Source organism: Electrophorus electricus, chromosome 12 (assembly GCF_013358815.1).
Source record: "Electrophorus electricus isolate fEleEle1 chromosome 12, fEleEle1.pri, whole genome shotgun sequence".
NCBI classification, from domain to species: Eukaryota; Metazoa; Chordata; class Actinopteri; order Gymnotiformes; family Gymnotidae; genus Electrophorus; species Electrophorus electricus.
The window spans coordinates 17,260,477-17,284,974 of NC_049546.1; the positions used below are offsets into that span (position 1 = coordinate 17,260,477).

Genomic DNA, 24,498 nt, shown 5'->3' on the forward strand with positions numbered 1-24,498 from the left:
GGTGAGTGACTTATGCCCAACAGCATTTATTTAATCTTGCAAAACTTTATTTTAACATTTTGTATCTTTTCCAGTACACTTATATATTTACAATATAATTTCTAGACACGCATATTTCTCAAAAAAGAAACAAACAAACAAAAAAAACCCAAAACAAAATTAGATCCTATTCAGGGCCTTGGTCAAGTAAAATGATTGTCAAGGGCAAACTAAGCACATGTAACATTTTAATTTCTGAGATATGAAAATAAACATTTTGCCTACTCTGTATCTAAGGCACGATTCAACTCTACAGGCAGTACTTTAAGCCAGAGAAGATCTCTAAAGCCAAAATACACAGAGTGCTTAAGGTCCTGTAACGGGAAGCAGCTACTACACCGGTGTGACCGTGTCTAAAAGTGGCCGTGCTGACTCTGCAAAGACGGCACACAAACAAAGCATGCCGGCCTACGACCGAATGCCCAGTTCCACGGCGACCACAACCACAGCATGCCTGCAAGCACTCGGAGGTGTCTATTGTTTCTAAAAGCCTAGTGCTTGTTAAATATGGGCTGCAGAAAGGCCAAGAACGAGGGCAAAAAAAAAAGAAAAAAAAAAAGGCACGCCCTCCTCTCCTAGGGTATATTCGTCACTGCTCACCTGTGTCATCAGCTGTACCACTGCAATCTTGGACAGTTTTGGGTTCACGATCTGAAACTTTACACAGTGCAACTGTCTCTTGTCCTTGACAATTAAATGAATAAAACTAATCAGAAGCAATAAATATAAATGTTCTAAGCCCTGGAGGAAGGGACCCATGGCTTTAGTCACAGAGGAGGAGGTTATGAGGATGACACTAATTAGTTGGTTATTTTTATGAATGACCACAACCCTAAATAAATAGACAGAGTCCTTGTACCCAATGGCCTCAGACAATTGTTGAGTTCTTTAGTGTGTGATAAAAACCCAATGCAAACAATAATGCCAAATCAGACTACTGGACCCATAACCTTCAGACAATTCAAGCATATGTAGTTCAAGCTTTGCCCTGAAATAGCTACTAGACTATAGACTGCTAGTGATGGTCTAGCAGTAGGCTCTACAGGAGGGATACCCAAGTCCTGTCTTGGTGTTCTACTGACCTGCAGAGTTTGGTTTTAATACCAACATATCTGATCCAGTTAATCAAGTTCTTCAGAAGCTTCATAAATGTTACTCAGGTGTGCTAGATTAGGGCTGAAACTGATGGGACTTGGGCTCCCTAATCTACAGACAGCACTAGAACATGGATAGCGCACCTGCTCAGTACATATTTAGGTGTGTAGTCCTGAGCACATCTTCATCCACAGCATTCTCTACTTTACCACATTTTTCTGTAACTACTATACACCGGTCCTATTCAAAAGACAACTGGACAGCAATGATAAAGTATTTTTCCCAACCATAACTTGCACGCACCCCTACAAGCGACTTTCATATGTCTCACATGTTTCACTCCACGCACTCCCCTGAGAGGAAAATGAGGGTAGGCTCTTGTAACGTGTCATCCAAAGGGACAGAGCAGCTGCTGCCGTGTAGTGGCAGGCATAGACCAGGTAACTGACTCGCCAGTGTTGGATACCGTGGATACAGGGTCCCATTTAGTAACAGCACTATGTGAAAATTCTTGAGTCTGATGGGGTTAAACTAAACTGTGTTACAGAGGACAAATCAAACATACCTCCCCTTCACTTTCCCCAACCCAACGTAGCGTTACAGTCTAATACTGATTATGTACATAACACTTACACATGTAGAAATATTTTAAGGCATACATCTTAATATATGGAGACAGCCAAATTTACTAGCATAGTATTTTAAAGTAATTCAAATAATTTTGCAAGAAGCCATAAAAGTAGCTGTGGAGTACTGGACCATAGGGACAGAGGAGGGGGAAAAAAGGTACTTGCTAACACATTAAGGCCCAATGGAACTGTATAACCCTGAGGGAACTTGGGGCCTTCTAGGACTCTTCGAAATCATTCAAGCTTTAAAATGGAAACTAGAATCCCTTTGCCCAAAACCTGGAGGGGAACAAAGAACACACACCCATCACATCTGAATGTGCAATTATTAAAGGCGTTACAGTAATTCCATTGTGTGTGCTATAACTAGTTGTAATAAAGTGTAGATTCATGCTTACATGTAAACTTAAGTTATACTTTTTTTCTTAGGTTGTACTTAAGTTATACTTAAGAAGTAACAAACTATGTTTATGCTTATATACATGTAGAAGAAAATGTAAATAATGTAAGGCAACTACCACAAACCTGTAACTCAACACTAGAACTTCATTTAACCAGTCATAAGTGTTAACAAGATTATTTGTGTTGAGCTCCATTCTTTAAAGCTCAAAGCAATGGCAAATTGCTGAGTTTGAAATTTAGCTGTGGCAGCTCCCCTCTTGTCAAACAAGACCCTCTTCTGAAATATCCTGACCAAGATTTGCTATCTACATATTTTATACAAGGAATGCTTCACAGCTGCAGAGAGGAAAATTAGGGACAGGAAGCCTGTTGGTGAGGAGGCTGGGCCAGTAGCCCAATGGAGCCTGACGTAAAACAGGCTGGAGAGGCCAAAATCATACCTTAGCCTGTCGACATCTGTCTGGTCATACTAATTCAAGGACAGATTCCAATTTGTCACATTCTTGACTACTTGTTACAGTTCGAAAAGATTTAAAAGTCAGTGTGGGACTTCTGCACCCTCACTTCACATTGACTGGCCGTGTTTGCTCAGACCCTCTGCCCTTGTGGGATCGTTCACAATATTGCTCGGCTTTAAAACTTGTTTATGAACATACGTGACGTTTGACAATGGTTTGGGTATGAATGACAACAGTGACGCCACCAAAACCATAACCAGGATGTGACCACAGCCAAAAATGCAAAGCCAGGTGAATTACAACAGCAGACCCACTGTGTTTTAAAAAAGAGACCAAAATAAAAAGAACAGCAATGGAAAAAAACTCTAACAAGACACAAACGGTGCCAAGAAGCAGCTGGAAATGAGAATTAAGCACAGTTAAAGAATACTTTTTCCCTGAAGCATTTTTCTTTTCTGTTTTCACTTGCTTTTTATTGTATTAATTGTTAATCCACCTTTGTCTTGGAGGAGCAGGGGCCGAGGCTAAGAAACTTTGGAGCTCAACAGGACATGCGTCTCAGAGTGCAATTAGAAACAGGCCCTAGGCAAAGACGTCCAATCACATCTCTGGGGGTAATGGAGGAAAGGCAGGGACAGAAAAGATGGAGATGGAACGAGAAAGACAACAAGAGAGAAAGATACGGTCAATTCAGTATAACAAGTATCAACACAATATAATTCATATCATTAATTCTATGAATTGAAAACTCTAAATAAAAACACCAGTAATTCTTAACGGCTCACCAGACAGGGCTTCAATGGGCTGGGTGGGGAGGAGGGGGTTTACAGGCACTGACTTCTCTTCAAAAGCCACTCTGGGCCCCTCAGGACCCCCATCACAGTCTATCAGGCCTTTAGGGTGCAGCCCCAGATCAATGAGCTCCTCAAAGCTCCAGGGCCCCGCTTTTCCATTCAGTCCCACTTTAGAGTCCTCGTTCAGAAACTCCGAGCCCTCCACCAAACGCGTCTTCAGACAGGGATCACTAAGAGAAGACAATGAGACTGAAAGCTTCAGTGAGGCTGGGGACAGGAGGCGGACACCTGTTTGAATGAACATTCATTGAGCAAAGTAAGACGTCATTGTCTCGTCTCTTTTATACATGAGGTTTGCCGATATCCTCCACACGGATGTGCTGGAAATATTAAAAGTGCTGCATCATGCAAACGCCATTCTAGAGAGTCAAGTTACAACTGGGTGGTGAAGGAAAGGTTGCTGAGACAGGCTGCTTTTGCACCTGACGGCTGGAGGCTGAGCGGCACCAGGGCCGCTCTGCTCAGTGCCGGCTGATTCGCTCTGTCCATTCACACTGCCGAGAGGCTCCTCCCGTTCTGTCAGGCCTTCTTCTGAAGGTGTGCCCCGGTCCAGGGCTTCCGACTGGTCCACCGGCTCTGCTGTCTGCTCTGACTGGTGCTCTGGGATTTGAGGAAATAGCTTAATCAGCCATGTAAAAAGAAACGATACATTTTCACTGAATTCAGTCTTATGGCCACACCAAGTAGAAAGAGACTGACCCTTGGTTTCACAGTTTATCTGATCGGACATCTCGTCGCCGTTCTCGGCTGGAAGGCCTCCCTCATCGCCACTCTGCAGGGGAACAAACAGACTGAACACCAGGAGCAGACAGCGCAAAGCTCACAAAAAGACACAGGCCTCAGTGTCTCATCACTGAAAGCACCATCGGCAGACTTGCCTTGAAATCAGTTTGGTCCGTTTTTCTGGTCCTTTTCATAATTTCCTCAATTCGCTGTAGTCACAACGAAAAAGCAAAAAAACTTGAAATACTTCAGAACATTCTCATTATGCAATGAAAGCTTTTTCTGTTTTAAATCAATCCAAAAATTGTTAGGCTTTCTGCCGTGAATGTGCTTGACCAACACACTCGTGTGCACATAACAAAAAGAGGACATGTAACTACAGTGTTCTTAGTCGGTCCTCAGAGCAATGGTGTACCTGCACAATCTGTGTGGTGAAGCTAATGTTATTTGTACATTTGTGTAACAGTAACCTTGACTTTGAGGGTGACATCATCTAGACAGACAGCATGACTACAGTGGGGAAAGGGGCATGTTTCCACGCCGAGGCGTGAGGGCGGTCACCTTCTTCCTCTCCATGCGCTCATGCTGGTTCTGCTGCATGATGCGCTCTCGCTCCTGACGCTGCTTCTCAGCCTCCTCCATCGCCTTAGCTTCGGCTTCCTCGCGCTGCGATTCGACAGGCAGTCAGTCAGTCAGTCACACGTCCAATCCTCAGGCCCATCGGGGCCGCGTGCACTGCACCTCACCTCTTTCTGGAGCTCCGCCTGTTTCTCCTGCTCCTCCAGCTCCAGCCTCTGCCGCTCCTCCTCCGCCTTGAGGGCCTGCTCCTCCTCCTGCCTCTTCTTCTCTTCTGCCCAAACCTTCTCTTCCTCCAAACGCCTTGCGCGCTCCTTCTCGGCCAGACGCTGCGCCTCCTCCTTTCTCAGCCTGTGAGAACGTTCACCACATTCAGTCCTGCAGCTCAGACAGTAGAAGTCTCATACTGAAAGGAAGGCTTACAGCTGTCAGATCTAATGGCTGGTAGTGGTAAACTCAACTGAGCTCTTTTTACAAGTGAATCTCATAAAAGTAAAAGAGGTGAAGAGGGTAGCACATTTTATAAAACTAAGAAAAAACAACTAATTATCTGGGGACCTTCTCCATCCCCCATGCCTTAAAAGTAGCAGTCCCTTAGTATTATTTTTTATGACACTCTCCTTGGATCACTTCAGAGGCCACTAAGGATTACTGATGGGCAATAAAAGTCCTTTACTTAACCTTCTGCTGTAGTTGCCAACTCCTCAAGGGGTCTACTAAGATGAAGCATGACTGAGTCTTTGAAAAGCCTGATCTAAACACTGCTCGTTAACATAACACAACGCTGACTTCCCTTGAAAAGGGATAAGGAAGGTGGAGATGTTGGAGGTCTCCAGGCTCACCTCTCTTCCTCCTCTCTCTGTACCCGAAGCTGCTCATCCCTCTCTTTCTGCTCCCGGGCCAGGCGACGGTTCTCTGCCAGGATCTTGGCGGCCTCGGCAGCAGAGGTAGTGCCGGCCGTGGCTTTTGTGCTGAGATCTGAAGGCGGTACCGTATATGCGATCAGTAACTTTAACAAGCAAACAACAGAGTGCCTTGTATAGACCGATATTCTACCAACTACATATAACACTAAGCTAGAAAATGTGGAATCTACATTTTACAGCATTCAGCATTTGCCATTATCCACAGCAACTTACAAAAGTGCTTTGTCATCTACTCATAGAAGGCACCCCAGCCACAATCAGAGTTCTAGTGCACTGTGTAAATTCAAGAACAGCAGTCCATGATTTCACACTAATTAAAATAGCAGGCTGTCCTGGCATGTCCAAGCGTGAAGTCCCAAAGGTCCAGCAGAGGGCGCTGTCTGCTGTGAGGACACAGTAAGTGGATATGAGCTCACCCCTGCTATGGTGCCTGATCTTGGCTTGGACAAAAGTCAAGAGCCATACTGAAGATTTCTTTGTGCTCGTTTATGGCATTTAGCTTCTCTCCTTACTCCAGCTAAAATGTTTTTACTGCTCAGCCTGCCGGTCACAAGAGGCCTGTTTAATGGAAGGGAATTCTGCCAGATGACAGCTATTTGCAGGAAAAGGCGAACAGTTGCAGTATTTCCCCCATTTGTTATACCTTAAAAATAACTGGTCAAATATGGGAGCAAACCTGCTCCATCATCCAAGCTATAGAAGTACTGAACTGACTACTACGGTTTTGAAGGTTTAGCAACCCAAAAGCAGTGTTAGTCATTTTGATGAACATGTCAGCATAAGAGAGTCGTTAATAATCTGGGTGGACCAAAAAAAAACAATAAACAACAACAAAAATGTGTCCTTTACAGATATGTACAACACCCAAGATAGAGGTGTGATTACTCTAACCACCTGACTCATCCCATAAAGGCTTTGCTAATTTTGAATGTATCTGAATTAGGAGTATCTAAGCAGGGAAAACACAAAGATGAACAACGCATGATTTCCCTAGCATTGGGCCTGAGAAGATCCTACAAACATTAGGCAGGTCGACCATCGTAGACGTGAACTGTCGGTTCTCACCCTCCTTAGGCTTAGTGCTGGGGGTGGGGCTGGCAGTGCTGCCCTCTTGAGGTAGGGGTGTAACAGGAGTCATGGGTGATGTATCTTTGGGCTTGGACTCCCTCTTGCGGAGGATGGGAGGGCCGGTGGGGGTAAGCGAGGGCTTCTGGACAGGTGGAGGTTTGGCCGTGGCCGTGGCGGGCTGAGGGGACGGAGGCCGCTGCTTCATCCCGCTGGGGGATGGGGGATAGAAGCGGGGACTCTGCCTGGAAGAGAAGCGCGAGAGGAGACGCAGAAAGGAGGTGTGAGAAAGTGGAGGGAAAGAGAGAACTGGGCAGTATGGCCAGTTGGGAGGGGTGGCATCAGGCTCTGACCTTGCTGATCCAGGGGAGGCTGTCCTCCGGGTGGCGCCAGAGAGGCAGGGACCTGGGGAGGGGGAGCGGTGGCGGCCTGGCGTGGCGGACGGGGACGGAGGACGCTTCCCTACAGGTGAAGTGAAGCGACTGGCCTTCTCAGCATTCTGCTTACACGGATGGACATGCACACGCGCACCATCACAGAAACACACAAAATGAGACCGGAAAGGCCATAGGGGAAGAGAAGATAGCTTAACTGACCTAAGGTACAAAGAGGTAATATAATGCTAAATGTTAATTCTGCTGACTGTCAAAATATTAATTGATATGAGGTACACATGACTGATACAATCATACTCGCATCTGAAAGAAAACAAGCAAAGCTATTGTCCATGTTACCTTTCGCTACATAACGCTAATCCATAGAAACATCTGTCTTTTAAACTTGCACATTATTTTATGGTGGTTACGTTTCTAAGAAACCAATACATCAGGTCAGAGTTTCAGTGCAGCTGGGGGTTTTAATGCCGTCAATCTGCAGGTGACGGTAACAGGCAGTAAGGTTCAGGTGTTCATGCTCCACAGCTCCTGCTGTTGTCGGGAGTGCATGCAGTGTCAGTCAAATGGCAGTGAGGACAACACCAGTGACCGGGACTGTGTCCTGCACCACGGATGCTTTCCTACTATGGACGTTTCTCCACAGCTGCACTGCTTGTTTGGGTACGACTGCCTCTCAGGTGTAATTTTAAATTCAAAACGATCCTCTCTCGAAACTCACACAATGAGTATGTGTATGGCCAAAATGTAAATAAAGGTAAATATCAAAGCATAATTCTACATTCACACCTAGCTATGGTCTTCACTGTAACTTTTCTAAATGGCCCTGCATAAAGTAGCACTGGAAACGTTTAGCCATGCCTTTGAAGGAATCGGTGAAGCAAATATTTCTTAGGGCTCCCCAAGATCCAAAACTCCATATCCTCTTCCTCCCAGTTGTACACTATGACTAAGAAAGCATGCTGTGAGCACAGTGCTACCGACCAGATCCAGGCAGAGACCGAGGCCAAGAGAACCTCAGGAAGACATGGGTCTTGCTCGGGTTTTTGGGAACCGACTGGCGAGCGAAGCAGCTCAATACTGCCCTCAAGGCCCTGCTACCTTGGCATTCCATGCCTTATGTAAACGAGCTGGTGAAATGCTAGGCAAATCTGACAGAAGACATCACCATCGCAACTGTCCTATCAGACGATTTCATAACCCTCGTTTGTTTTATTCTTGCATTTTCCTTGTGCTCTTGACTCGGGAAGCTGATCCAGAACCAGTTCCAACTGCCAGCAGGGACGAGTATGACCTGTCGAGCTTTGGGCTGAAATGGAAATTTCCACATAGTCCACAGGAAACACTCAGCATTCAGACAACAGCCAATTTTCACTTCAGGTCAACGTGGCCTCCTAGTATCCGACCATGACACGTGCAACCACTCCACAGCCTAAAGTCGGACATGTGCTTTACGACACCCAATTATGTTTTTATGTTCAACACAGGGAGGTGATCATTCACCAAAAGACAAATCTGGCTATGTAAAATAATCTTTAATAATTAATTACATTAACAGCTCTTAATGGCATATGCTAATTAGATGTTTTGGGGTAAAGGGCAAAGAGTGACTCCTGTTACTCCCTTTCCTCTGTCTGTCAAAGCAGGCTTCAGTCACAATCAGATAGGAGTCGACAGAAAGAACAGCTTTTTGATTAGCATGAGGGCTAAGTGACGGAGCTGCTTTGCAAAGCAAATCAAAGTGGACGCGTACAAAGAAAAAAATCTAGAGTGTAAATGTACTGTTTGAAGGCTACTCTCAAACGGGGGGGGGAGGTGTAACGCTGGGCGCTCTTCAGCACCTAGTCACTCCTGTAAGATCCTCATTTACCTGGATTTAGGCAGAAGTTATTAATGAAAGTGATACGGGCTTAAGGAAACAGGATAAATATAATGCCTGGCCCAGGGCACTTAGCAAGAATAAGGATGACAGTCAAGGTTACAATTCAAGCTGTCTGTGCTTTAAGCCTCTGAATACGCGCCATCAAAAACAGGTGGAAAAACGGTCACAGGCAAGCAGAATTATAATTACAGGCCAACAAACGTGCAGATCGGTACTTATGAACGTACGCGTGCTCTACACTGCAGACGGTCAATCAGTTCTGCAAAATTTGGAGGATAGCCACGGGTGCAAAGGCTGCCCCACCCACCTGGGACATGCCAGAGATGGCGTCGGCCGAGGCGGAGCTCGGAGGACCTTTCTGGCAGTCGGTGCTGCGGCTGCGCAGGGGTCCACGGGCAGAGGTCTGCAGGGCGCTGGCCGACACTGAGCGAGGACACAGGTGAGACTCTGGTGAAGGAGACGACCATCGGAGCGGGCAGAGCGGGAGGTGGGGGAGCCATGAGCAGGTCAGTGGGTGAGCAAAGCGGGTGGGAGTGAGACGGGGGGAGGGAGAGAAATAGGAGCACAAAACAGAATTTGGAGCACATTAGACTGGTATCAACTGGTAGAATGAATATCAGTGCTGATTCAGAAGCAAGCAATGATGGGCTTAGGAGACAGATGGTGACTGGGCATCAGACAGACAGACACAGAAAAAGACAGAAGGGGAGAGAGAGAGAGAGAGAGAGAGAGAGAGAGAGAGAGAGAGAGAGAGAGAGAGAGAGAGAGAGACAAAACACACGCTGGGGCACTCGCATCCTGACAAAAATCACAAGGTTATATAGAACAGCTCAGAACACATATGGACACCTAATGCATATACAGGAAAATATATAAGCAGGAAGCAATGTGTGTATGCGCCTTCACACACGCTCACACTTACACACATGCTCATGCGCACACGTGGATAAGCTTCTTTGCATTAATAGTCACAATCTTATGTCCAATGTTAGCGATTAGTCTGTGTGAGCCTGTGGGTTTTCTTGGAGCACTGCGAGTTCTTCCCCAGGCTGCTTCTGGCCCAGGGCCTAAGCCAGATTTGAGTGTAACAAGAAAGTGAGTGGAGTTAAGGAGAGTGGGAAGTAGGGAGAGTGGAGAGAATGAGAGTGGAGGTAGGGATAGTGGAAGTTAGGAAGAGTGGGGAGCTCATCTTATAAGTTTACAATAAATCCAGTGTGTGCTCTGCATTTGTGTAACACACACACACACACACACACACGACTCCAGAGATATGTGCGACTTCTTGTTCCATAAAGACCAGAACCATTAGGTTATAATAGCAATGCAATGGTAACCGTGGAAGGCTGTAATGGTCATGTAATTTTAAATCATGCCCTTGAAAACTGTGCCCTTCTCTGCCACTGCACGGACAGACTGCACAGACCACTTATCAATGCCCAAAGGGAACTACACTGCCGATTGCGTTTCAAAGGAAGGCTTTAAACATGCTTCACCCCTGTGCTGCAGCACGCTCCACAGACACCATAGGCCACCCACCACGGCACAGCGCGCCACCGACACCACTGCCAGAGCCGCCTGTACCCGGGCAGGCGGGTCCAGGAAGGTCCAGGTAGGGCCCCTCCCTCACCGGGTTACCTGGCATGTCTGCTCCTTGGGCTGAAAGGGCTGCAACGCTCTTGCTTCGAGCTAGGGAGGCCTGGGTGGGGCTGAGCAGGCGACGGAGGACACTGCTGTCCACGGGGCCGGCGGAGGTGCGGCGGGCTACACACACACACACACACACACACAGCATCGGCCAAACCGATAAACAAACAAACAAACAAAAAAAAAGAGCAGACAAAAAGAAAAAAAGTGATAGAAGGGTTGGAGGACAAACACAAAAGTTGAATGATGGGGTGGGGGGTGACATAGGAGTAACCAAGTGATTTCAAAACAGCTAAAGGAATAGTCTGCATGAGGGGCTCCAAACCAAAGAGTGATCGTGCGAGAGTCTTAAGACCAGCCGGTGTCATCGCAGGTGACTAGAATGATGAAAGTGACATTAGCGATGCAGGATGGGAGGGGTGGAAACAAGGGCACACACAAAGGGAAGCACTCAGTGCAGTGGCTAAATGAGACTCAATGACATGCGTGCAAAAGGTCTCTGAGGGTTAGGCGTGAGTCGAATGCTTTGCCTTGAGCTTTGCGGGAGACTGCTCGCACGCACTCGCGTCGCATCGCGGATGAGACACGCGATATGCATCCTGACAGGTAAAGCATTCCACCCAAGTCTGATCTCTACTCTACAACTCGATCACGTTCCATCAGTGAACTGACAGGACAAAGCTTGATGATAAACTGTGGCAGAGCTGTATGTGACGAGCAGGACAAAACTGCTCTTAGAGTAGAAGCAGAGGGCCCCAGGAGTCGTGAGCTCATGTCCCCAGTAGCTGCTTGGAGCCACAGTCAGGATATAATCCCCGCAGAGGAAACAGAAAACCAAGTGAAAGAAGAGTTTAACTGGTTTGATTGGCCTGTTTTGTCCCCCTCCCCTACTGACTGAATACATGGGGGCCACTGCATGCTTGTAGGCACGTCCCAGAGGTGGCCGGGGTGAGTGGTATTGGGGGACGCCGAGTTCTGGTGTGTTGGGGTAGTCTGAGCTCTATGGCAGCACCATGGAAAATGAGTGGGGCTCTGATAGTGCAGTGGTAGGGTGGGATCTCTTTAATAAGTAGCTTCTGTCTGTAGAGCAAGGTGTACATGTAAACGAGCGCACACTCAGCGGGGAACACTACCGTTACATCACAGGAGCCAGACATCCTCAAAATTGTAGCCATAAACTGTAAATGAATTAACACAGAACATCTTGTATACTGGGTACACAGGGATGGCTTAAGCTCCCTACAGACATACAGGAATTGCGAGCTTTTAAAATGGGATGGCACTGATGCATCATCTCTGTCAAACATCCCCCCCCCCCCCCGACACACATACACGGGGCCAGGCACAAATTTCACTGATATCATCTAGGAGAGAAAACAATGTGGTACACACAAAACAAACACAACATTGTGCGCGCAGACAAAAGCTCCATTTCGAGTCAACAGCTCGGAGAGAAACATTCTGAGGGAGGAGAAAGCGAAGGGATCTTCGCCGCATGCGCGGCGCAATTAGGCCCCGAGGCAGTGCACGGCTGGAGCATCTGCGTGATGGGAGAGACAGGCGGGAGTGAGAGTAGAGGAGAAAGGTTACGCGCTAGCTGGTAAAAGAGCTGATGCAGGGGTGAAAACCGAACGCTGAAGCATCAGGAGTGTCAGATTCAGTGGAGCATTGAGAGACAGAGGTTCTGGAGGCCTTGGTATTCTCAACGTAGCCTGTGAAACGAATCCAGTGGAACCTATTAAGCCGTGTCAGCCTGTTGTTTGCTGGGCTTGGTGGTTAGTGGCAGTGACATCGCACTTTGATAGCAGGTTATTAGGCGGGCAGGGGAGACGGGTAAATGCGGCCGTTGTGCATTTGTTATCGCAGAGCGGCACACGGGCACATATAAGAAAATGCCCAAGATGGGACAAAGCACCTGGCTCACTGGGCGTGGCTTTCTCTGGTTTGTCAGGGGGAGGGGCTGTACTCCCTACCCGCGAGAGGGAGGAGCTCCGTTTCTTCAAGGTGGGGCCTAAAGACACAGCGTACAGGGCAGAGTCACAGGTGATTACCAGGGCCTGGTGTCATCCAAGCACGTGATCCTCATTTACCTACTACATTACATAAAAGTACAGCAAATCAGTGTGTAGGCTGCATGTGTCAGGGATGTTGCATTTAAACTACTATAGCAGATTTGTGTTAAACAACCTAACAGTAAATCTTTTCTAAAGCATTTAGATAAAGTTTTGGCAGGTGACAGAATATAACGTGATACCAGTGTCTCGTCTGTGAAAGGCTTTGGTTGTTTTTCTATTGGGTTGTATAAGGCTTCTAAGCTGCTTTAAAAACAAGCTGCTTTTAGTGAAAAACACTACAGAAAAAGTCTCTGTGGTTACATTACAGGATTGTGTCCATCAGACAACTGTGTGTGCTTAAAAAACTAACAAAACCCACCCCCCCTCTAAAACATATCAACCACATCTTTTACACACTGTAGCGTTAGTAAAGTAACTGCAGCTCCATCAGGCTTTGGTGTATTAAATCTTTAAAAGGTATATGGCCATATCTATTTGCTGTATGAATATAGGTAGATATCAGGAACTTGTGCATATATCTGGATCAAATCTGCAACTATTGTTCGGCATGTCCTGAATTATTCCACTGCATATCGGGAAATGTTTTCAATCCGGAGTGGGCTGAGCAGACAAGGGTGCTAATGTGGCAGCTGGTTGTCATGAGGACCAGCACAGGAGGAAGGGCTCAGCACCTGTCTGCGCCACCTGAGGCTGCTTATGCGTGTCCTTAGAGGCTCGAGGGGTATTGCTAGGCAACCGATTCAAAGACGAACTCCTCCGTTTAGCACCTACGAGGGAAAAAAAAAAAAAGAAAAAAAAAAAAGAGAGCTCACAAGCTGAAAGATTTAACCCGAGGTGGGGAGTGTACGCAAATGTCTCTACCTTGACCATTTTCCTGAAAGCACCACTGGGGAGTTGGGGGAGGACTGAGGAGCTTTAAAGCTGTAGTTTGTCCTCTGGTGCCAATGGCAACCATGTTTTTTCCTTTTCTTTTTTTTGGGGGTCTGCTTTTACAGGATGTATTAGTATTTTTAACACAGAACACTGTGATCATCTAGTTTTGATGATGTTGCAAGAAGCCAATTTTACATTTTAAACCACAAATTTGCTGTGAATTAAGCTATATAACCAATAACTGGCTATGTTTTATGATGTATACTTTAGTTTATGGAAACATTATGTATAATGTACACATGAAGTACCACATAAGAACACAGTGTTTTGATGTAGTTGGTGACATCGGGGAACCAGTCTTCAAGCCCCTAGCCCTGTAAACAAGACTGCATTAGTGTGTTCTGAAGGGACAAAATTGGAGAAGGTAAATCCAACATAAACAGTGCCGGCGATATAATCAGCTGAGTGACTACTGAATGATCCCTAGAGGAAATCAAGCTGTGGAGAAAAACAGCACCACTTGTGGCAAGTATATCCACTCAGGTGTGGTGGAGCTAAACACAGAGCACAGACAATAAACAGATATCCCATTCCAATCATTTATGAGAACACTATTACAGCAAAATCATTAGAAACCACAGTGGTACTACATAATAAAAAGACCTCTAATGATCATATCCCAGTCAAATCACATTAATAAGTGTCTGCAGACAAATTCTGATTCGGAGACATGCAGGATCGGCAACTGCAAAAGTTGCTTTACCAGCCACCTCTCGTAGTCTCTGAGTAACACAGAGACCTCCAGTCGTCCTGGACGAAAGGGAAAAGGAGGTGACTGTGTTGGGGAGACACAGGAGGGGAGCACGAGAAGCACAAATGCAGGGACACTTACTTTTATCAGGAGAGCTGAGCAGGGCGGTGGAGGAAGAGGAGAGGCGTTTGGTGATGGCTGGGTCAGTCGGTTGCTTCAGGTTTGAGGTGGAGGTGGAACGCTTGTCTGCACGAAGGGCCGACACAGTCACGGACACGCAAGAGATATGCGCACGGAGACAGACGCAGAGTGGGGCAATTGGGTTAGAGCAATGGAGGTTGAAGAGGGCCTCACGGGAAAGTGAGGGTGAATTCTAAGACCGCATCAAGGGCATTGTTAGACGAGACTGAAACCAAACCCTGAAGACATTAACCTGTCAGATGTAAGAGCAACAGGAATAGTAATATTCCACTTGATGTAATTCTCAACAGTGGAACAAAGACTCTTGAAACTAGAATGTTAGCTAAATGCCAAAATCAACATACACTTTAATTCCGCAGGCAGTTAAGTCACCAAAACACAGCTTTTTAGGTCTGGGAAAGACGATCTCTACAGACTAGAAGTGACAGCCATCTCTTAATGTGTACATGCAAGCAGACCAAGCACAGGCTGAGTGACTGCCCTGGAAGAAGTTTAACTTCAGTGAGTGTAAACGTGGGAAAAAAAAGAAAAAGAAACAGAGGGAGTGTGATAAAAGGGACACCATGTATAAACCTCACGCTGTGAACACAAGGCACACAGAGCCGGCCAGACAGTAGAGAACGCATGTGCGACAGTGCCAGTTTGTGCCAAGCTGTGCCACTCTGGGCACGCAAGCAAGTATTGACCACCTTGTGGTGTCTGGCTCCTGGGAGGCCTGGAGACTGGAGAGGCTGGAGAGATTACTACAGTGACTGGGGAGGAGGAGGAGGAGGAGGCGGGGCCACCGTCACTCTCGCCTGTAGGGGGGGCAGGGAAAGGCAGGTTGCTTAGGGACACGGACACCCTCTCCACAGGGAGGGAGAGCCAAAAACACAGCCAGCATCAGGGAGAGAGCTGCTCTGCAGCAAAATTGCAGAGACCAATGCAAACAGACATAAAGGAATAGTCAGCAACAGTGAATTAGCCCACCCTAAACCATGGTACATGGTATTTTTTTGGGCATTTAACCCATACTTGGCATTTGTTTGTATATTTATTTAACACATCAGCAGCCACTACAGCTTAACAGCAGCCACAAGAACTTGCTGTTAAGGGTCATTGTCTTTGAAAATGAAAAAATAAATAAATAAAATTGTCAAGTCAAAGCACTTAAAAATAAATAAATAAATAAAATCAATCAATCTCGTACCGTTTTTGTTGTCAGAGTCAGTGAGGCCTCCCCAGGACCACCTCTTCTGTCTCTGTTCCATCCTCTGACTACGCTCCATAGTGCGTCGCATCACTGCCTCAAAGTGCTCCTACACACAACCACACAATCAAGCACATCCACAAACATCACCCATATACACAACCACCCACTAACCCACACACTTACAACCCCAACTTCATAACAGACATGAACTGAAACAAAAGATGTGGACAAACACCAGTAAGACTTCCATCTGATATTGTTAATAAAGTTTTCTTTGTGCATCAGATTTTTGGGGCTTTTAAGATTAAGAAGCTTTTGCATTTAAATGCAGCGTGAAAGGTCTTTTACTGTTGAACTGTTGTACAGTGTTCTTTTGTGTGATTGAAAACTGAGCGACAAACACTCTGCTTCTGTCCCTACAGATATCTAAAGGAATTTAATTACTGAGCACACTTACATTCACCACAAATTTTATTAGCAAGACTCACCATGCACTCACCAGCCACTTTATTACACATTAGTAGGTTAGCATACATGTGCACTTGATAAATGTATAACAGACTGGAGCCCTTCTGTAGCCATGTGCAAACTGTCAGTCACCCCACATGTCGCTCATCAGCCGGTCAGATTCTAATAACTAAGCCGGGTAGAGTGTGTGTTGTCCAGAAGAAAGGTCAACTAAATCGAGATAAATATGGGATATCTGGAAAAATATGTAGCGTAAGGAAAAAGGAGACCCAGCTTGCCTTTTCTTCCTCTTGTTTCTGTTTCCTCTTCTCCTCGACAGCTGCCCTCCTCTGCTCCTCTTTCCGGCGCTGCTCCTCCAGCCTCCGCTGTCTCTCCTCCATCTGTCTCTCCACCTGCAGCTTGGCTCGGCGCTCCCGCTCCAGGATCTGAGACCCGCGCACCGCTGCAGGGGCGGCGCACGCACACACACGTCCTTAGCACACTCGCTGGTTGCGTATGCGCCGGTGTGCCTCTCGCCCTCTTTGCATTGCGGCGCATGTTCATCGTAACAGAACGTGGTGACCAATGTGTCAGTGCCGCTACATACTACAAGTGTGTTTGCACCTGGTGTGCATGACTCACCTTGCTGTTTTTCCTGCTCTTCTCTCCTCTCTTTGGCCACCCGCAGTTTGTCGTCTATCCTAAGTGCAGCGCCGTCAATGACTGAAGAAATGCAAAATTGCACTTCATATCCCCAAGTTCTTCAGTATACCTCCATTAACCAATCAGCAGCGTTCGCCTTAGCACGCGGTTTCTCGGCTGATAAGACTGATCTCCCTTACTCGGTCTGACACAGCAGATATTTCAGATTCCAATATGAGCTCAGCTGACCTCACTAAACGTTTACACGTCATCATGCTGGGCATGTGTTGTCAGCAAAAGTGCCTCAACAGCATTAGTGGCAACAAACATGTTTATGTGACAACGATGCTGCACTTCACCTTCACCATAAGGCCCGTTTGCAACATAACTGCACGAACATCAGAGTAGGTATAGCAATGTTTAATGCACACTATGCTATATTCAGAGGTCTGGACAGAAACGGTACGCTGTGTTACTGCAGAGGAGCCAGAGAGACGCGAGCGCCCTGAGGGGCAGGCAGATACCTGGTTTGGCGTGGCTCTTTGGGGTGGTGCTGCTGCTGCTGGCGGCTGGGGCTGCTGCGTGTCCTGGGCTGGTCCCCGCCAGGCTGCGACGCTCCTCGGCCTGCGCCTGAGCGGCAGCAGCTGCGAACGCAACAAGCAGAGACGTCTGAGTGATGCAGCGGAGCCGAGAAGCAAACGAGCCGAGAAGAGACGAGCCAGGAATGAGGGGGTGGTGGCACTGTGCTCACGTGGGAGAATGGCTGATCTATCAAAATCCAACAGAACTGACTACAGGGACGATGGATTTGTTTGGTCCCAGCCAGACCGGCTTAAGGTCTTGTAGTCAGCGAGTTTAACTGCTGGATAGAGGATATGATGAACACATAAGTAGAAACAAAAGGCCTTGTAGAAGCCGTATAAATATGAGAAGAGAAATGGACATGAGCAAAACTTCTGCACTCTCTGCTGACAACTCTCCCCCTGCCCAAAAGCACAGGTATGCATCATGAGGCAGGCTTGAGTACTGCAGGAAAAAAATGCAATAATAAAAATCTGTAATTATAATAATACAGAAAACACATTCACACAATTAATACCCAGACATCCCATTGAGCATTATACTGGCATCAGTAAAATCACCACCATCATCCATTTAAAGTACACACACAATAGACTGCAGTTCAAATATGCTGGGTCATGGCATGAAATGATTGCTATGTGAAATATGAATAAATGCGACTGCTTATTTGGCCTGCAACTGCACTTCATTATCTTCTGGCACAGAAGCTCCTAAACCTTGAGGGGATCATTGCTAAAAGCAGACAATGCTTAGTGTGAGAAGGTCTCTGAGTGCCTGGTATGTGTGTGGCTAGGTTGTCAATCTTAGTGTTGAGTGGCAGGGTGTGTTACTCTAAAGCCTACACACAGCAGAAATTTTGGGTGGGTGAAAAATGGCTGTGCCGGAAACCTGACAGCAATAAAACAAAAGGCAGCTTATCATCTGAGGAAACTGAAAGGGGAAAATGTCATTAGAGGGTACCTATAGACCAACACTGCTGACTCCCCATGAAGAACCACGTGACTAGCCGAAAGCTTTTGCGAATCTCAAGCATCATGCGTCTGCCAAATGGCAGTGTTGTAAATGAAAGCCTATGATCGGACTGTGGGAAGAGGGGAAACGGGTTTCTCGCCCTGAAGTGTTGCGCCCACCAAAGGCCTGTGGCGGTCAGCGGTAAAGGCTGCTAGGGAAGGATGTGTCTGAGCCATTCCTCGTGTGATGGGTTTGATGAGAGGAGGGGCACGGCAGATGTCCTAAGATGGTGGGGCTGATATTTTAAACATGTCTGAGGAGCTTCAGCTACAGAGGAAAAATAAGCTTATCTGTTTCCAACCTCCAGTGCAGGTGGGATGAGACAGACAGCCCTTAGAGTAGAGCTGCAGCAGTTACACAAATCACAGATCTGCCCTTTGCAATGACTTGAGCACTAAATACAATGAGTGCATTTGATTTGCTGCAATATGCACTGCGTGACACGAAACGTTTCTAGCAGCAAAGTGCACTGTACAATTATGGGAGATTTCATTGATTGTATTGTGAGGATACCGACCAAATCACAGCCACTGATATTCCTTATACAACTCACAATCCCTGACAAATAACTGATATTTCTGTTTGAAGTGTCTACTAGGGATGAATAAATATTCATACAAATTCATTATTTGTTTCATTAAATGCACTGCTAACGGTTGCTACTTGAAAGCCAATTTGTCACGGCTGCACACTACCTTCTGACCATCTGCAGCCGACATGACTATGAGGCCTAAAATAGAACCTGTAAGGCTGAGCAGCTAAAGAATGTTGACGTGAAATCATTGTCTACTGCAGAGCCACAGTGTTGTAAACAGGCTCGGCAAGGCAACCTTACACTAACCACTTCCTTAAACTTTCATTTTTTAAAAACAGAATTAATACCTCCTGCTATAACACTCACCAGCACCTGTGTGCAACCTCGGAGGAGGAAGAAGTCAGTGAATATGCAAAAGGAGCCTGAGTCATGACCTGCGCCTGGAACAGTGGGCTAACATGCAGCATGCAAATTCAAAGAAGCCAAACAATGGAAACTAACAAAGCCCTCCAGGCCAGCTAACAAATCAAACACTGGTTCTGATACGGAACAATGGCAACACAAAACTGACGTTAGACATCTTAGTGTACATCCAGTTATCTTCCATAAAAAATTCTGAATTGAGTTTATTAGCCAAGTATGTTTACATAAACAAGGAATCTGGTTCCAGCTGTTGGTAACTCAAGCAATATAGACAATATGCAAACAATACACAATATACAAGCAATATCCAGATTATGTACAAGACAAACAATATACAATATGAATAACGTGCCAGTGTGTGTTGTAGTGCCAACATCAAAAATGCCTCTATGGGAGTGACCTGATGTAGAACAGTGTACAATACATTACTGAAGGTGTGAAGTAAAAAAACAAAAAAACAAAAAACACACCCCAACTTTTTTTTTGCCGGTATAGGAAACAAAAATTATTTACATAGTTGGACAATATAGGCTATGTCTGTGTTTCTGTGTTACAGCTCAGGCTAGGATTACAGCACCATAAAGAGGAAATGAAATGCCCACGTCTTTGTGCACACAATCACACTGGGGAAATGGATCAACACCTTGTATTTTCAATACCATTAAACCTCTATGAGGTTGAGTCAGCACACACCAGTGCAAGACAGAATAAGATGTCATGATTCTAATCAGTGTTTCTTGACTCATGTTATTTTATAAAAAAAAAAAAAGACCTACACAAACCTTTCTGTGGGAAAAATAAACTGATTTACATTTTTATTAGGATACTTTAACAAGTGTTGATTAAACAAAAGTAAAGGAAAAGATATTTCATTTGATGAGGCCTTAACAGTGGGTGCATGACTATCATTCATCACCCAATAAAAGAATCATCATCTCAATAAAGAATGACAATTCATTAACTGAACAGAAGAGTTGAGAGTTTCATCTGCAGCTGACATGATTATCAGGGGTAAAATAGGCTAACGATACTTCTCACAATGGCATCATACAACATCCACAGAGTTCAATATCTTATCATCAGTTAGACTTTGGCTTCTGTTTAAAAGTATTGCTCAGTATCATTTCAAATCTGAAAGTGGCCTGAAAGTGGCAAGAAGTTCAGTGCTACATCATGCTCTCCACTTTAGAAACAGCTGCACTGTTCATACTGCCAGAAGATGAGATGCAGTAAAAAAAATAAAATAAACCCCCCCCCCCCCCAACAACTTGTCATTCAGTCTGAGAAAACACAAGGAACAGATACACGAACAACACTATAGCTTGCCACACAGGAAAACAAGTCAGGGAGAATCATTTCTTAGTGGGTCAGCAAGCTTCGTTTAGTAAATCTCTCTCTCTCCCTCTCCTTCCAGTAGCAGGCTGTTGCCGGGGCAACAGGAAGTGCTCTACTGCAGATGCCAATAATAAAGGCCTTCATACAGGGCACAGCTGTGATTCTCCATTCTCTTTCTCCCTACCACCTCCATCTCCCTCATATGCATGCAAACACATACACACACACACACACACACACACACCCACCCACACACACACACTCTGATCTGCCATTACTGTTGATCCCAGGGCTATGTAAGACTGGATCATTTCTAAAACCTGAGGCATGATAACCAGTGGACAGCATGCCTCACTTACGTTCCAAAGTACAATGTCCTTTTAACAGATCTGGCACAGGGCAAAACCAAATGGAGAAATCTAGAACTAGCTGCTGGATCATTTAGGCATATATAGTCACTGTGCACAGCCAAGAGGCAACAATGACCAAGTCATTTTGGGAAAGTGGAATTATGTCCTGGAAATAGAAGAACTACTAATTAATTTAAACTTAACTTGCGTTTCAAATGGTTTGAGTACGATACTGTCTCTGTGAATGGGACAAACATTTGAGTACTACAATATACAGTCCACTTCCTTCCCTGAAGGCATATATAGAGGAGAGGATTCCATTACCTACAAAACAGGAGAGAAGAGCCATTGCACTAGGCAAATGACAAACTCTGGTAATTGTGCCATGTCATACCAAATAGTTTTTTTGGGGGTTAATGGAGACATCACTGCATCTTACTTTATGCAGAAGTATCTGAATAACATTAAAGAATGAATGAATGAATGAATTAAAACATCCGTAGTGGCATCACAATGGGTCTCATTCCACTCCAAATTTACAGAACAGCCTTCTTATGGACAAGCATTATGTAAACTGCAGTTCTGAGCTCAGTGTACACCACCCATTATTATCCATGAGCCTGTCGGTCGAGTGGCTTCATATTAACATTTGTGGAGTGTCTACAGGGTAGAACTGGTTGAGCTGACAAACCTTCAACAATTTACCAAATGACATTCAGATGACAGGCAAGGTCAATATCTTCCCAAACAATTACAAATATTTTCAAATAGCATACCCAACGAGCAAGGATGGCACTTGAAAAGTTATTTAAGAAAATACTTAAAGTTGTTTTTTGCTGCAGACACTGAAATGTATGAATAAAAATAAGCTACTTATGCAAAAAGTACAAAAAAGGAGCAATAATTCAAACAAAGCATAAATATGCCATAAATATCTGAAAAGCAGACATTAAGCTGGACTTCAGACAGAAAAAAAAAGGAAACCTGCTGATTTCACACATTGGTGCAAAGACATGTCGACATCCTGTTTATCAATATTCACTAAAAGCATGGCTCAACTTCCCTGCCCCAAGAAATCAACAAACAACCCACTAACTAGCTACCATACCTTTGTCTCTATAAATTAAAAAAGATAGTGAAAGGACTCTGCTGTCAACTTAGCCGATCGATGAACTGCACACTGGACAAGGCCGTCAGATAAAGCTGACATGTACAGGATACAAGCTCGAACCATCCTGTCCAGATTAGGACCATACAATCTAATATAACTAAGATACCTAACGTCAACTAACCTACCTAAATAAAGATGTAGCTAGATAAGGTAGTAGAGCTAAATAATTTGACTGCCTTCTTCGACGTCAAGGTCGCCAACGAGAGAGCCTGATCGTTAGCTACCCAAACTAAGTTATCCAGCCATCAGGGTAACTTATCCGAACTATCAATACCGTCCGAACCCATATTAACCTCTAAAAAAATAACATCAGGTATATTTGGAGTAGTTGGCTAGGGGAAGTCGGCTAGCTTCTTAGCTCGTCAACTAGCGAGGTACGAGCATCCTTCCTAGCTAGCTTAGATCAACCGGTGTTGTGAGTCCAAGTTAGCTAACCAACACTTAAGACATTTAGACTAAACCTTACAAGACATGCACCGAGTCCCTGCAAACACAGCGAAACCATCAACCATTATTCACTTTGGATGAATCAGATAACTAGCCGGATAACGAGCTAGCGTCAGCTCCGTCGTTAATAACCGGCACTTAGCTAGATTGTTAGAAAGATAGCCAGCAAACTAACGGCTAGCTGACGTGAGTGGAGCAAAATTCAAACGTGTTGCCATGATTCGGCTTGTTCGAGGTACTTTAGTAGCTAGTTTCAGGGCAGACGGAGTACCTCGTTATGTATCGATAAAGGTATCGATAAAGCCCGCTAAACGGTTAGTCTGGATGAGAGTAAGTTAGCCAGCTCGCTAACCGGTTTTCAGTCCCACGGTCAAATAAGATGGCTCAAAAATGCTTTATCTTGTTACAGACAGTTAAGGGTACAGCTCTTCGCCAACGAAACCTGCGGAAATGGCTGTAAAGACACGAATTCATACCCATTTGTGCTCGCAGCCCTTTCAGAGACGTTGCTCCCTCCGCCATTTTTTTTAAACAAAGTTTTTCCTTATTTTCTCCTCGAGCCACCGCGTTCGTTACCTAGAGGCGCGCGTGAACCGGGGACGTGGACGGTTGACGGTGCTTCAGAGAGCACGAGACTGCCGCCTAGCGCTGCTTAGAGATTTGAGAGAAAAACAAATAGCTGAAAAAAATTGTAGTGGGAAGAAAAGCGTATGCAGCTCACGTATATTGGTCAGGTTTTAATCGTTTTTAATATCATTAATGGAGAAACATTATGAAAACAAAACGTATTCTTACAAACCTAGCGTGAAAAAGCCTGCTCAGCTATTTGAAATACGAGAGGAGCTGTACTGTCGAGCACTCCTTTAAAGAAAACATCTAATGCCCTTGGCATACTAGTCTTTTAATTTTTTTTTTTTTTTACAGTCATTCAACACTACTTCCATCTTCTAATCCTTAACATACAGGGTCCTTCATTCATTTTTCAGGGCAAACTGTGCTTGGTTTCAGTTACACACACTAAATAATGCATCAGCAGTCGTGTTATTTAACACTGAAGTGGGTTATAATAGAAGTGCCAGTAACGGAATGTCATGAGTTCAGAGGTTTAGACACAAGACAACTCAGGCTACAGCAAGCAAATGGAAACACTTCAGCAAACTCTCCACTTAACAAACAGTAATATCAATACATATACACCAACACATATATGTAACACACAGTACAATATCCAGTAAAATTCAGACATTGCATTTAAAAATGAAAGGAAAGTAGCCTTATCTATATTAACTATAAGCATGCATTATTTGTTCATATGATGTGCTACTCATAATCTGTGTCTGTTACCATAGGTATTTCTGTTTGCACAAAGAGACTTTACCATGTGACACCGTGATCATGTGGTTTTTAGGGGTTTTGTGTCCTGGATCATGTCTTTCCCCCCTCTAACCAACCCCTGGATTCCTAAATAAATGTTAAAACCGAATTAGTCTGAGAACATTATTCAAGGCCATGTAATAGAATCCCTCTGCAGGATACAAAGGTGTGTACAGGGTAACACTGCCCCTAACCAGATAGCATATTCCAAGAAGCTTCTGTCCATCTCCAGAAACTGCAAAGGGCTACAAAATAAAGGCACTTCCACACTTCACTCTAAAACTATACGATCTTATATGACCATCCTCCAGGGCCTCTCCAATCATTGCCACTGTGATAGATATATTTTACATTTGTGATAATGTTGATGAAAATAGGAAAAGGCACGTCTGTCACAGAGCCGA

At 45.1% G+C, this 24,498-nt stretch overlaps 1 protein-coding gene across 5 annotated transcripts; it reads right to left on the reverse strand.

The window, feature by feature from the left end:
• Positions 1-2: 2 nt before the first annotated feature.
• On the reverse strand, positions 3-23,319 carry map7d3 (MAP7 domain containing 3). Of its 5 annotated transcripts, XM_027019137.2 has the most exons (21): positions 23,197-23,319; positions 17,391-17,510; positions 16,867-16,947; positions 16,524-16,687; positions 15,775-15,883; positions 15,275-15,382; positions 14,526-14,630; positions 13,432-13,527; positions 12,601-12,696; positions 10,677-10,802; positions 9,349-9,488; positions 7,121-7,266; positions 6,768-7,012; positions 5,619-5,754; positions 4,947-5,127; positions 4,762-4,866; positions 4,356-4,409; positions 4,177-4,249; positions 3,900-4,077; positions 3,409-3,647; positions 3-3,231 (listed from the first exon to the last, which is right to left on the reverse strand). In XM_027019137.2, exons 1-21 carry the CDS (start codon positions 23,240-23,242, stop codon positions 3,224-3,226), a joined length of 2,556 nt encoding a protein of 851 aa, XP_026874938.2. In that variant the 5' UTR covers positions 23,243-23,319; the 3' UTR covers positions 3-3,223. The 5 variants fall into 5 exon arrangements, with proteins under 5 accessions (XP_026874938.2, XP_026874939.2, XP_026874940.2 ...); XM_027019138.2 differs by lacking the exon at positions 10,677-10,802; XM_027019139.2 differs by lacking the exons at positions 12,601-12,696; positions 13,432-13,527.
• Between the last annotated feature and the right edge of the window lie 1,179 nt (positions 23,320-24,498).

Excerpts from the sequence above, each read along its gene's own strand:
- map7d3 (XM_027019137.2), bottom strand. The coding sequence starts at position 23,242 with ATGGCGGAGGGAGCAACGTCTCTGAAAGGGCTGCGAGCACAAATGG. Across the intron at positions 12,697-13,431 it reads GCCTCAGGTGGCGCAGACAG|GCCCCACCTTGAAGAAACGG; the intron begins GTGCTGAGCCCT and ends CTGTGTCTTTAG. Across the intron at positions 7,013-7,120 it reads GCCTCCCCTGGATCAGCAAG|GCAGAGTCCCCGCTTCTATC; the intron begins GTCAGAGCCTGA and ends CTTCTCTTCCAG.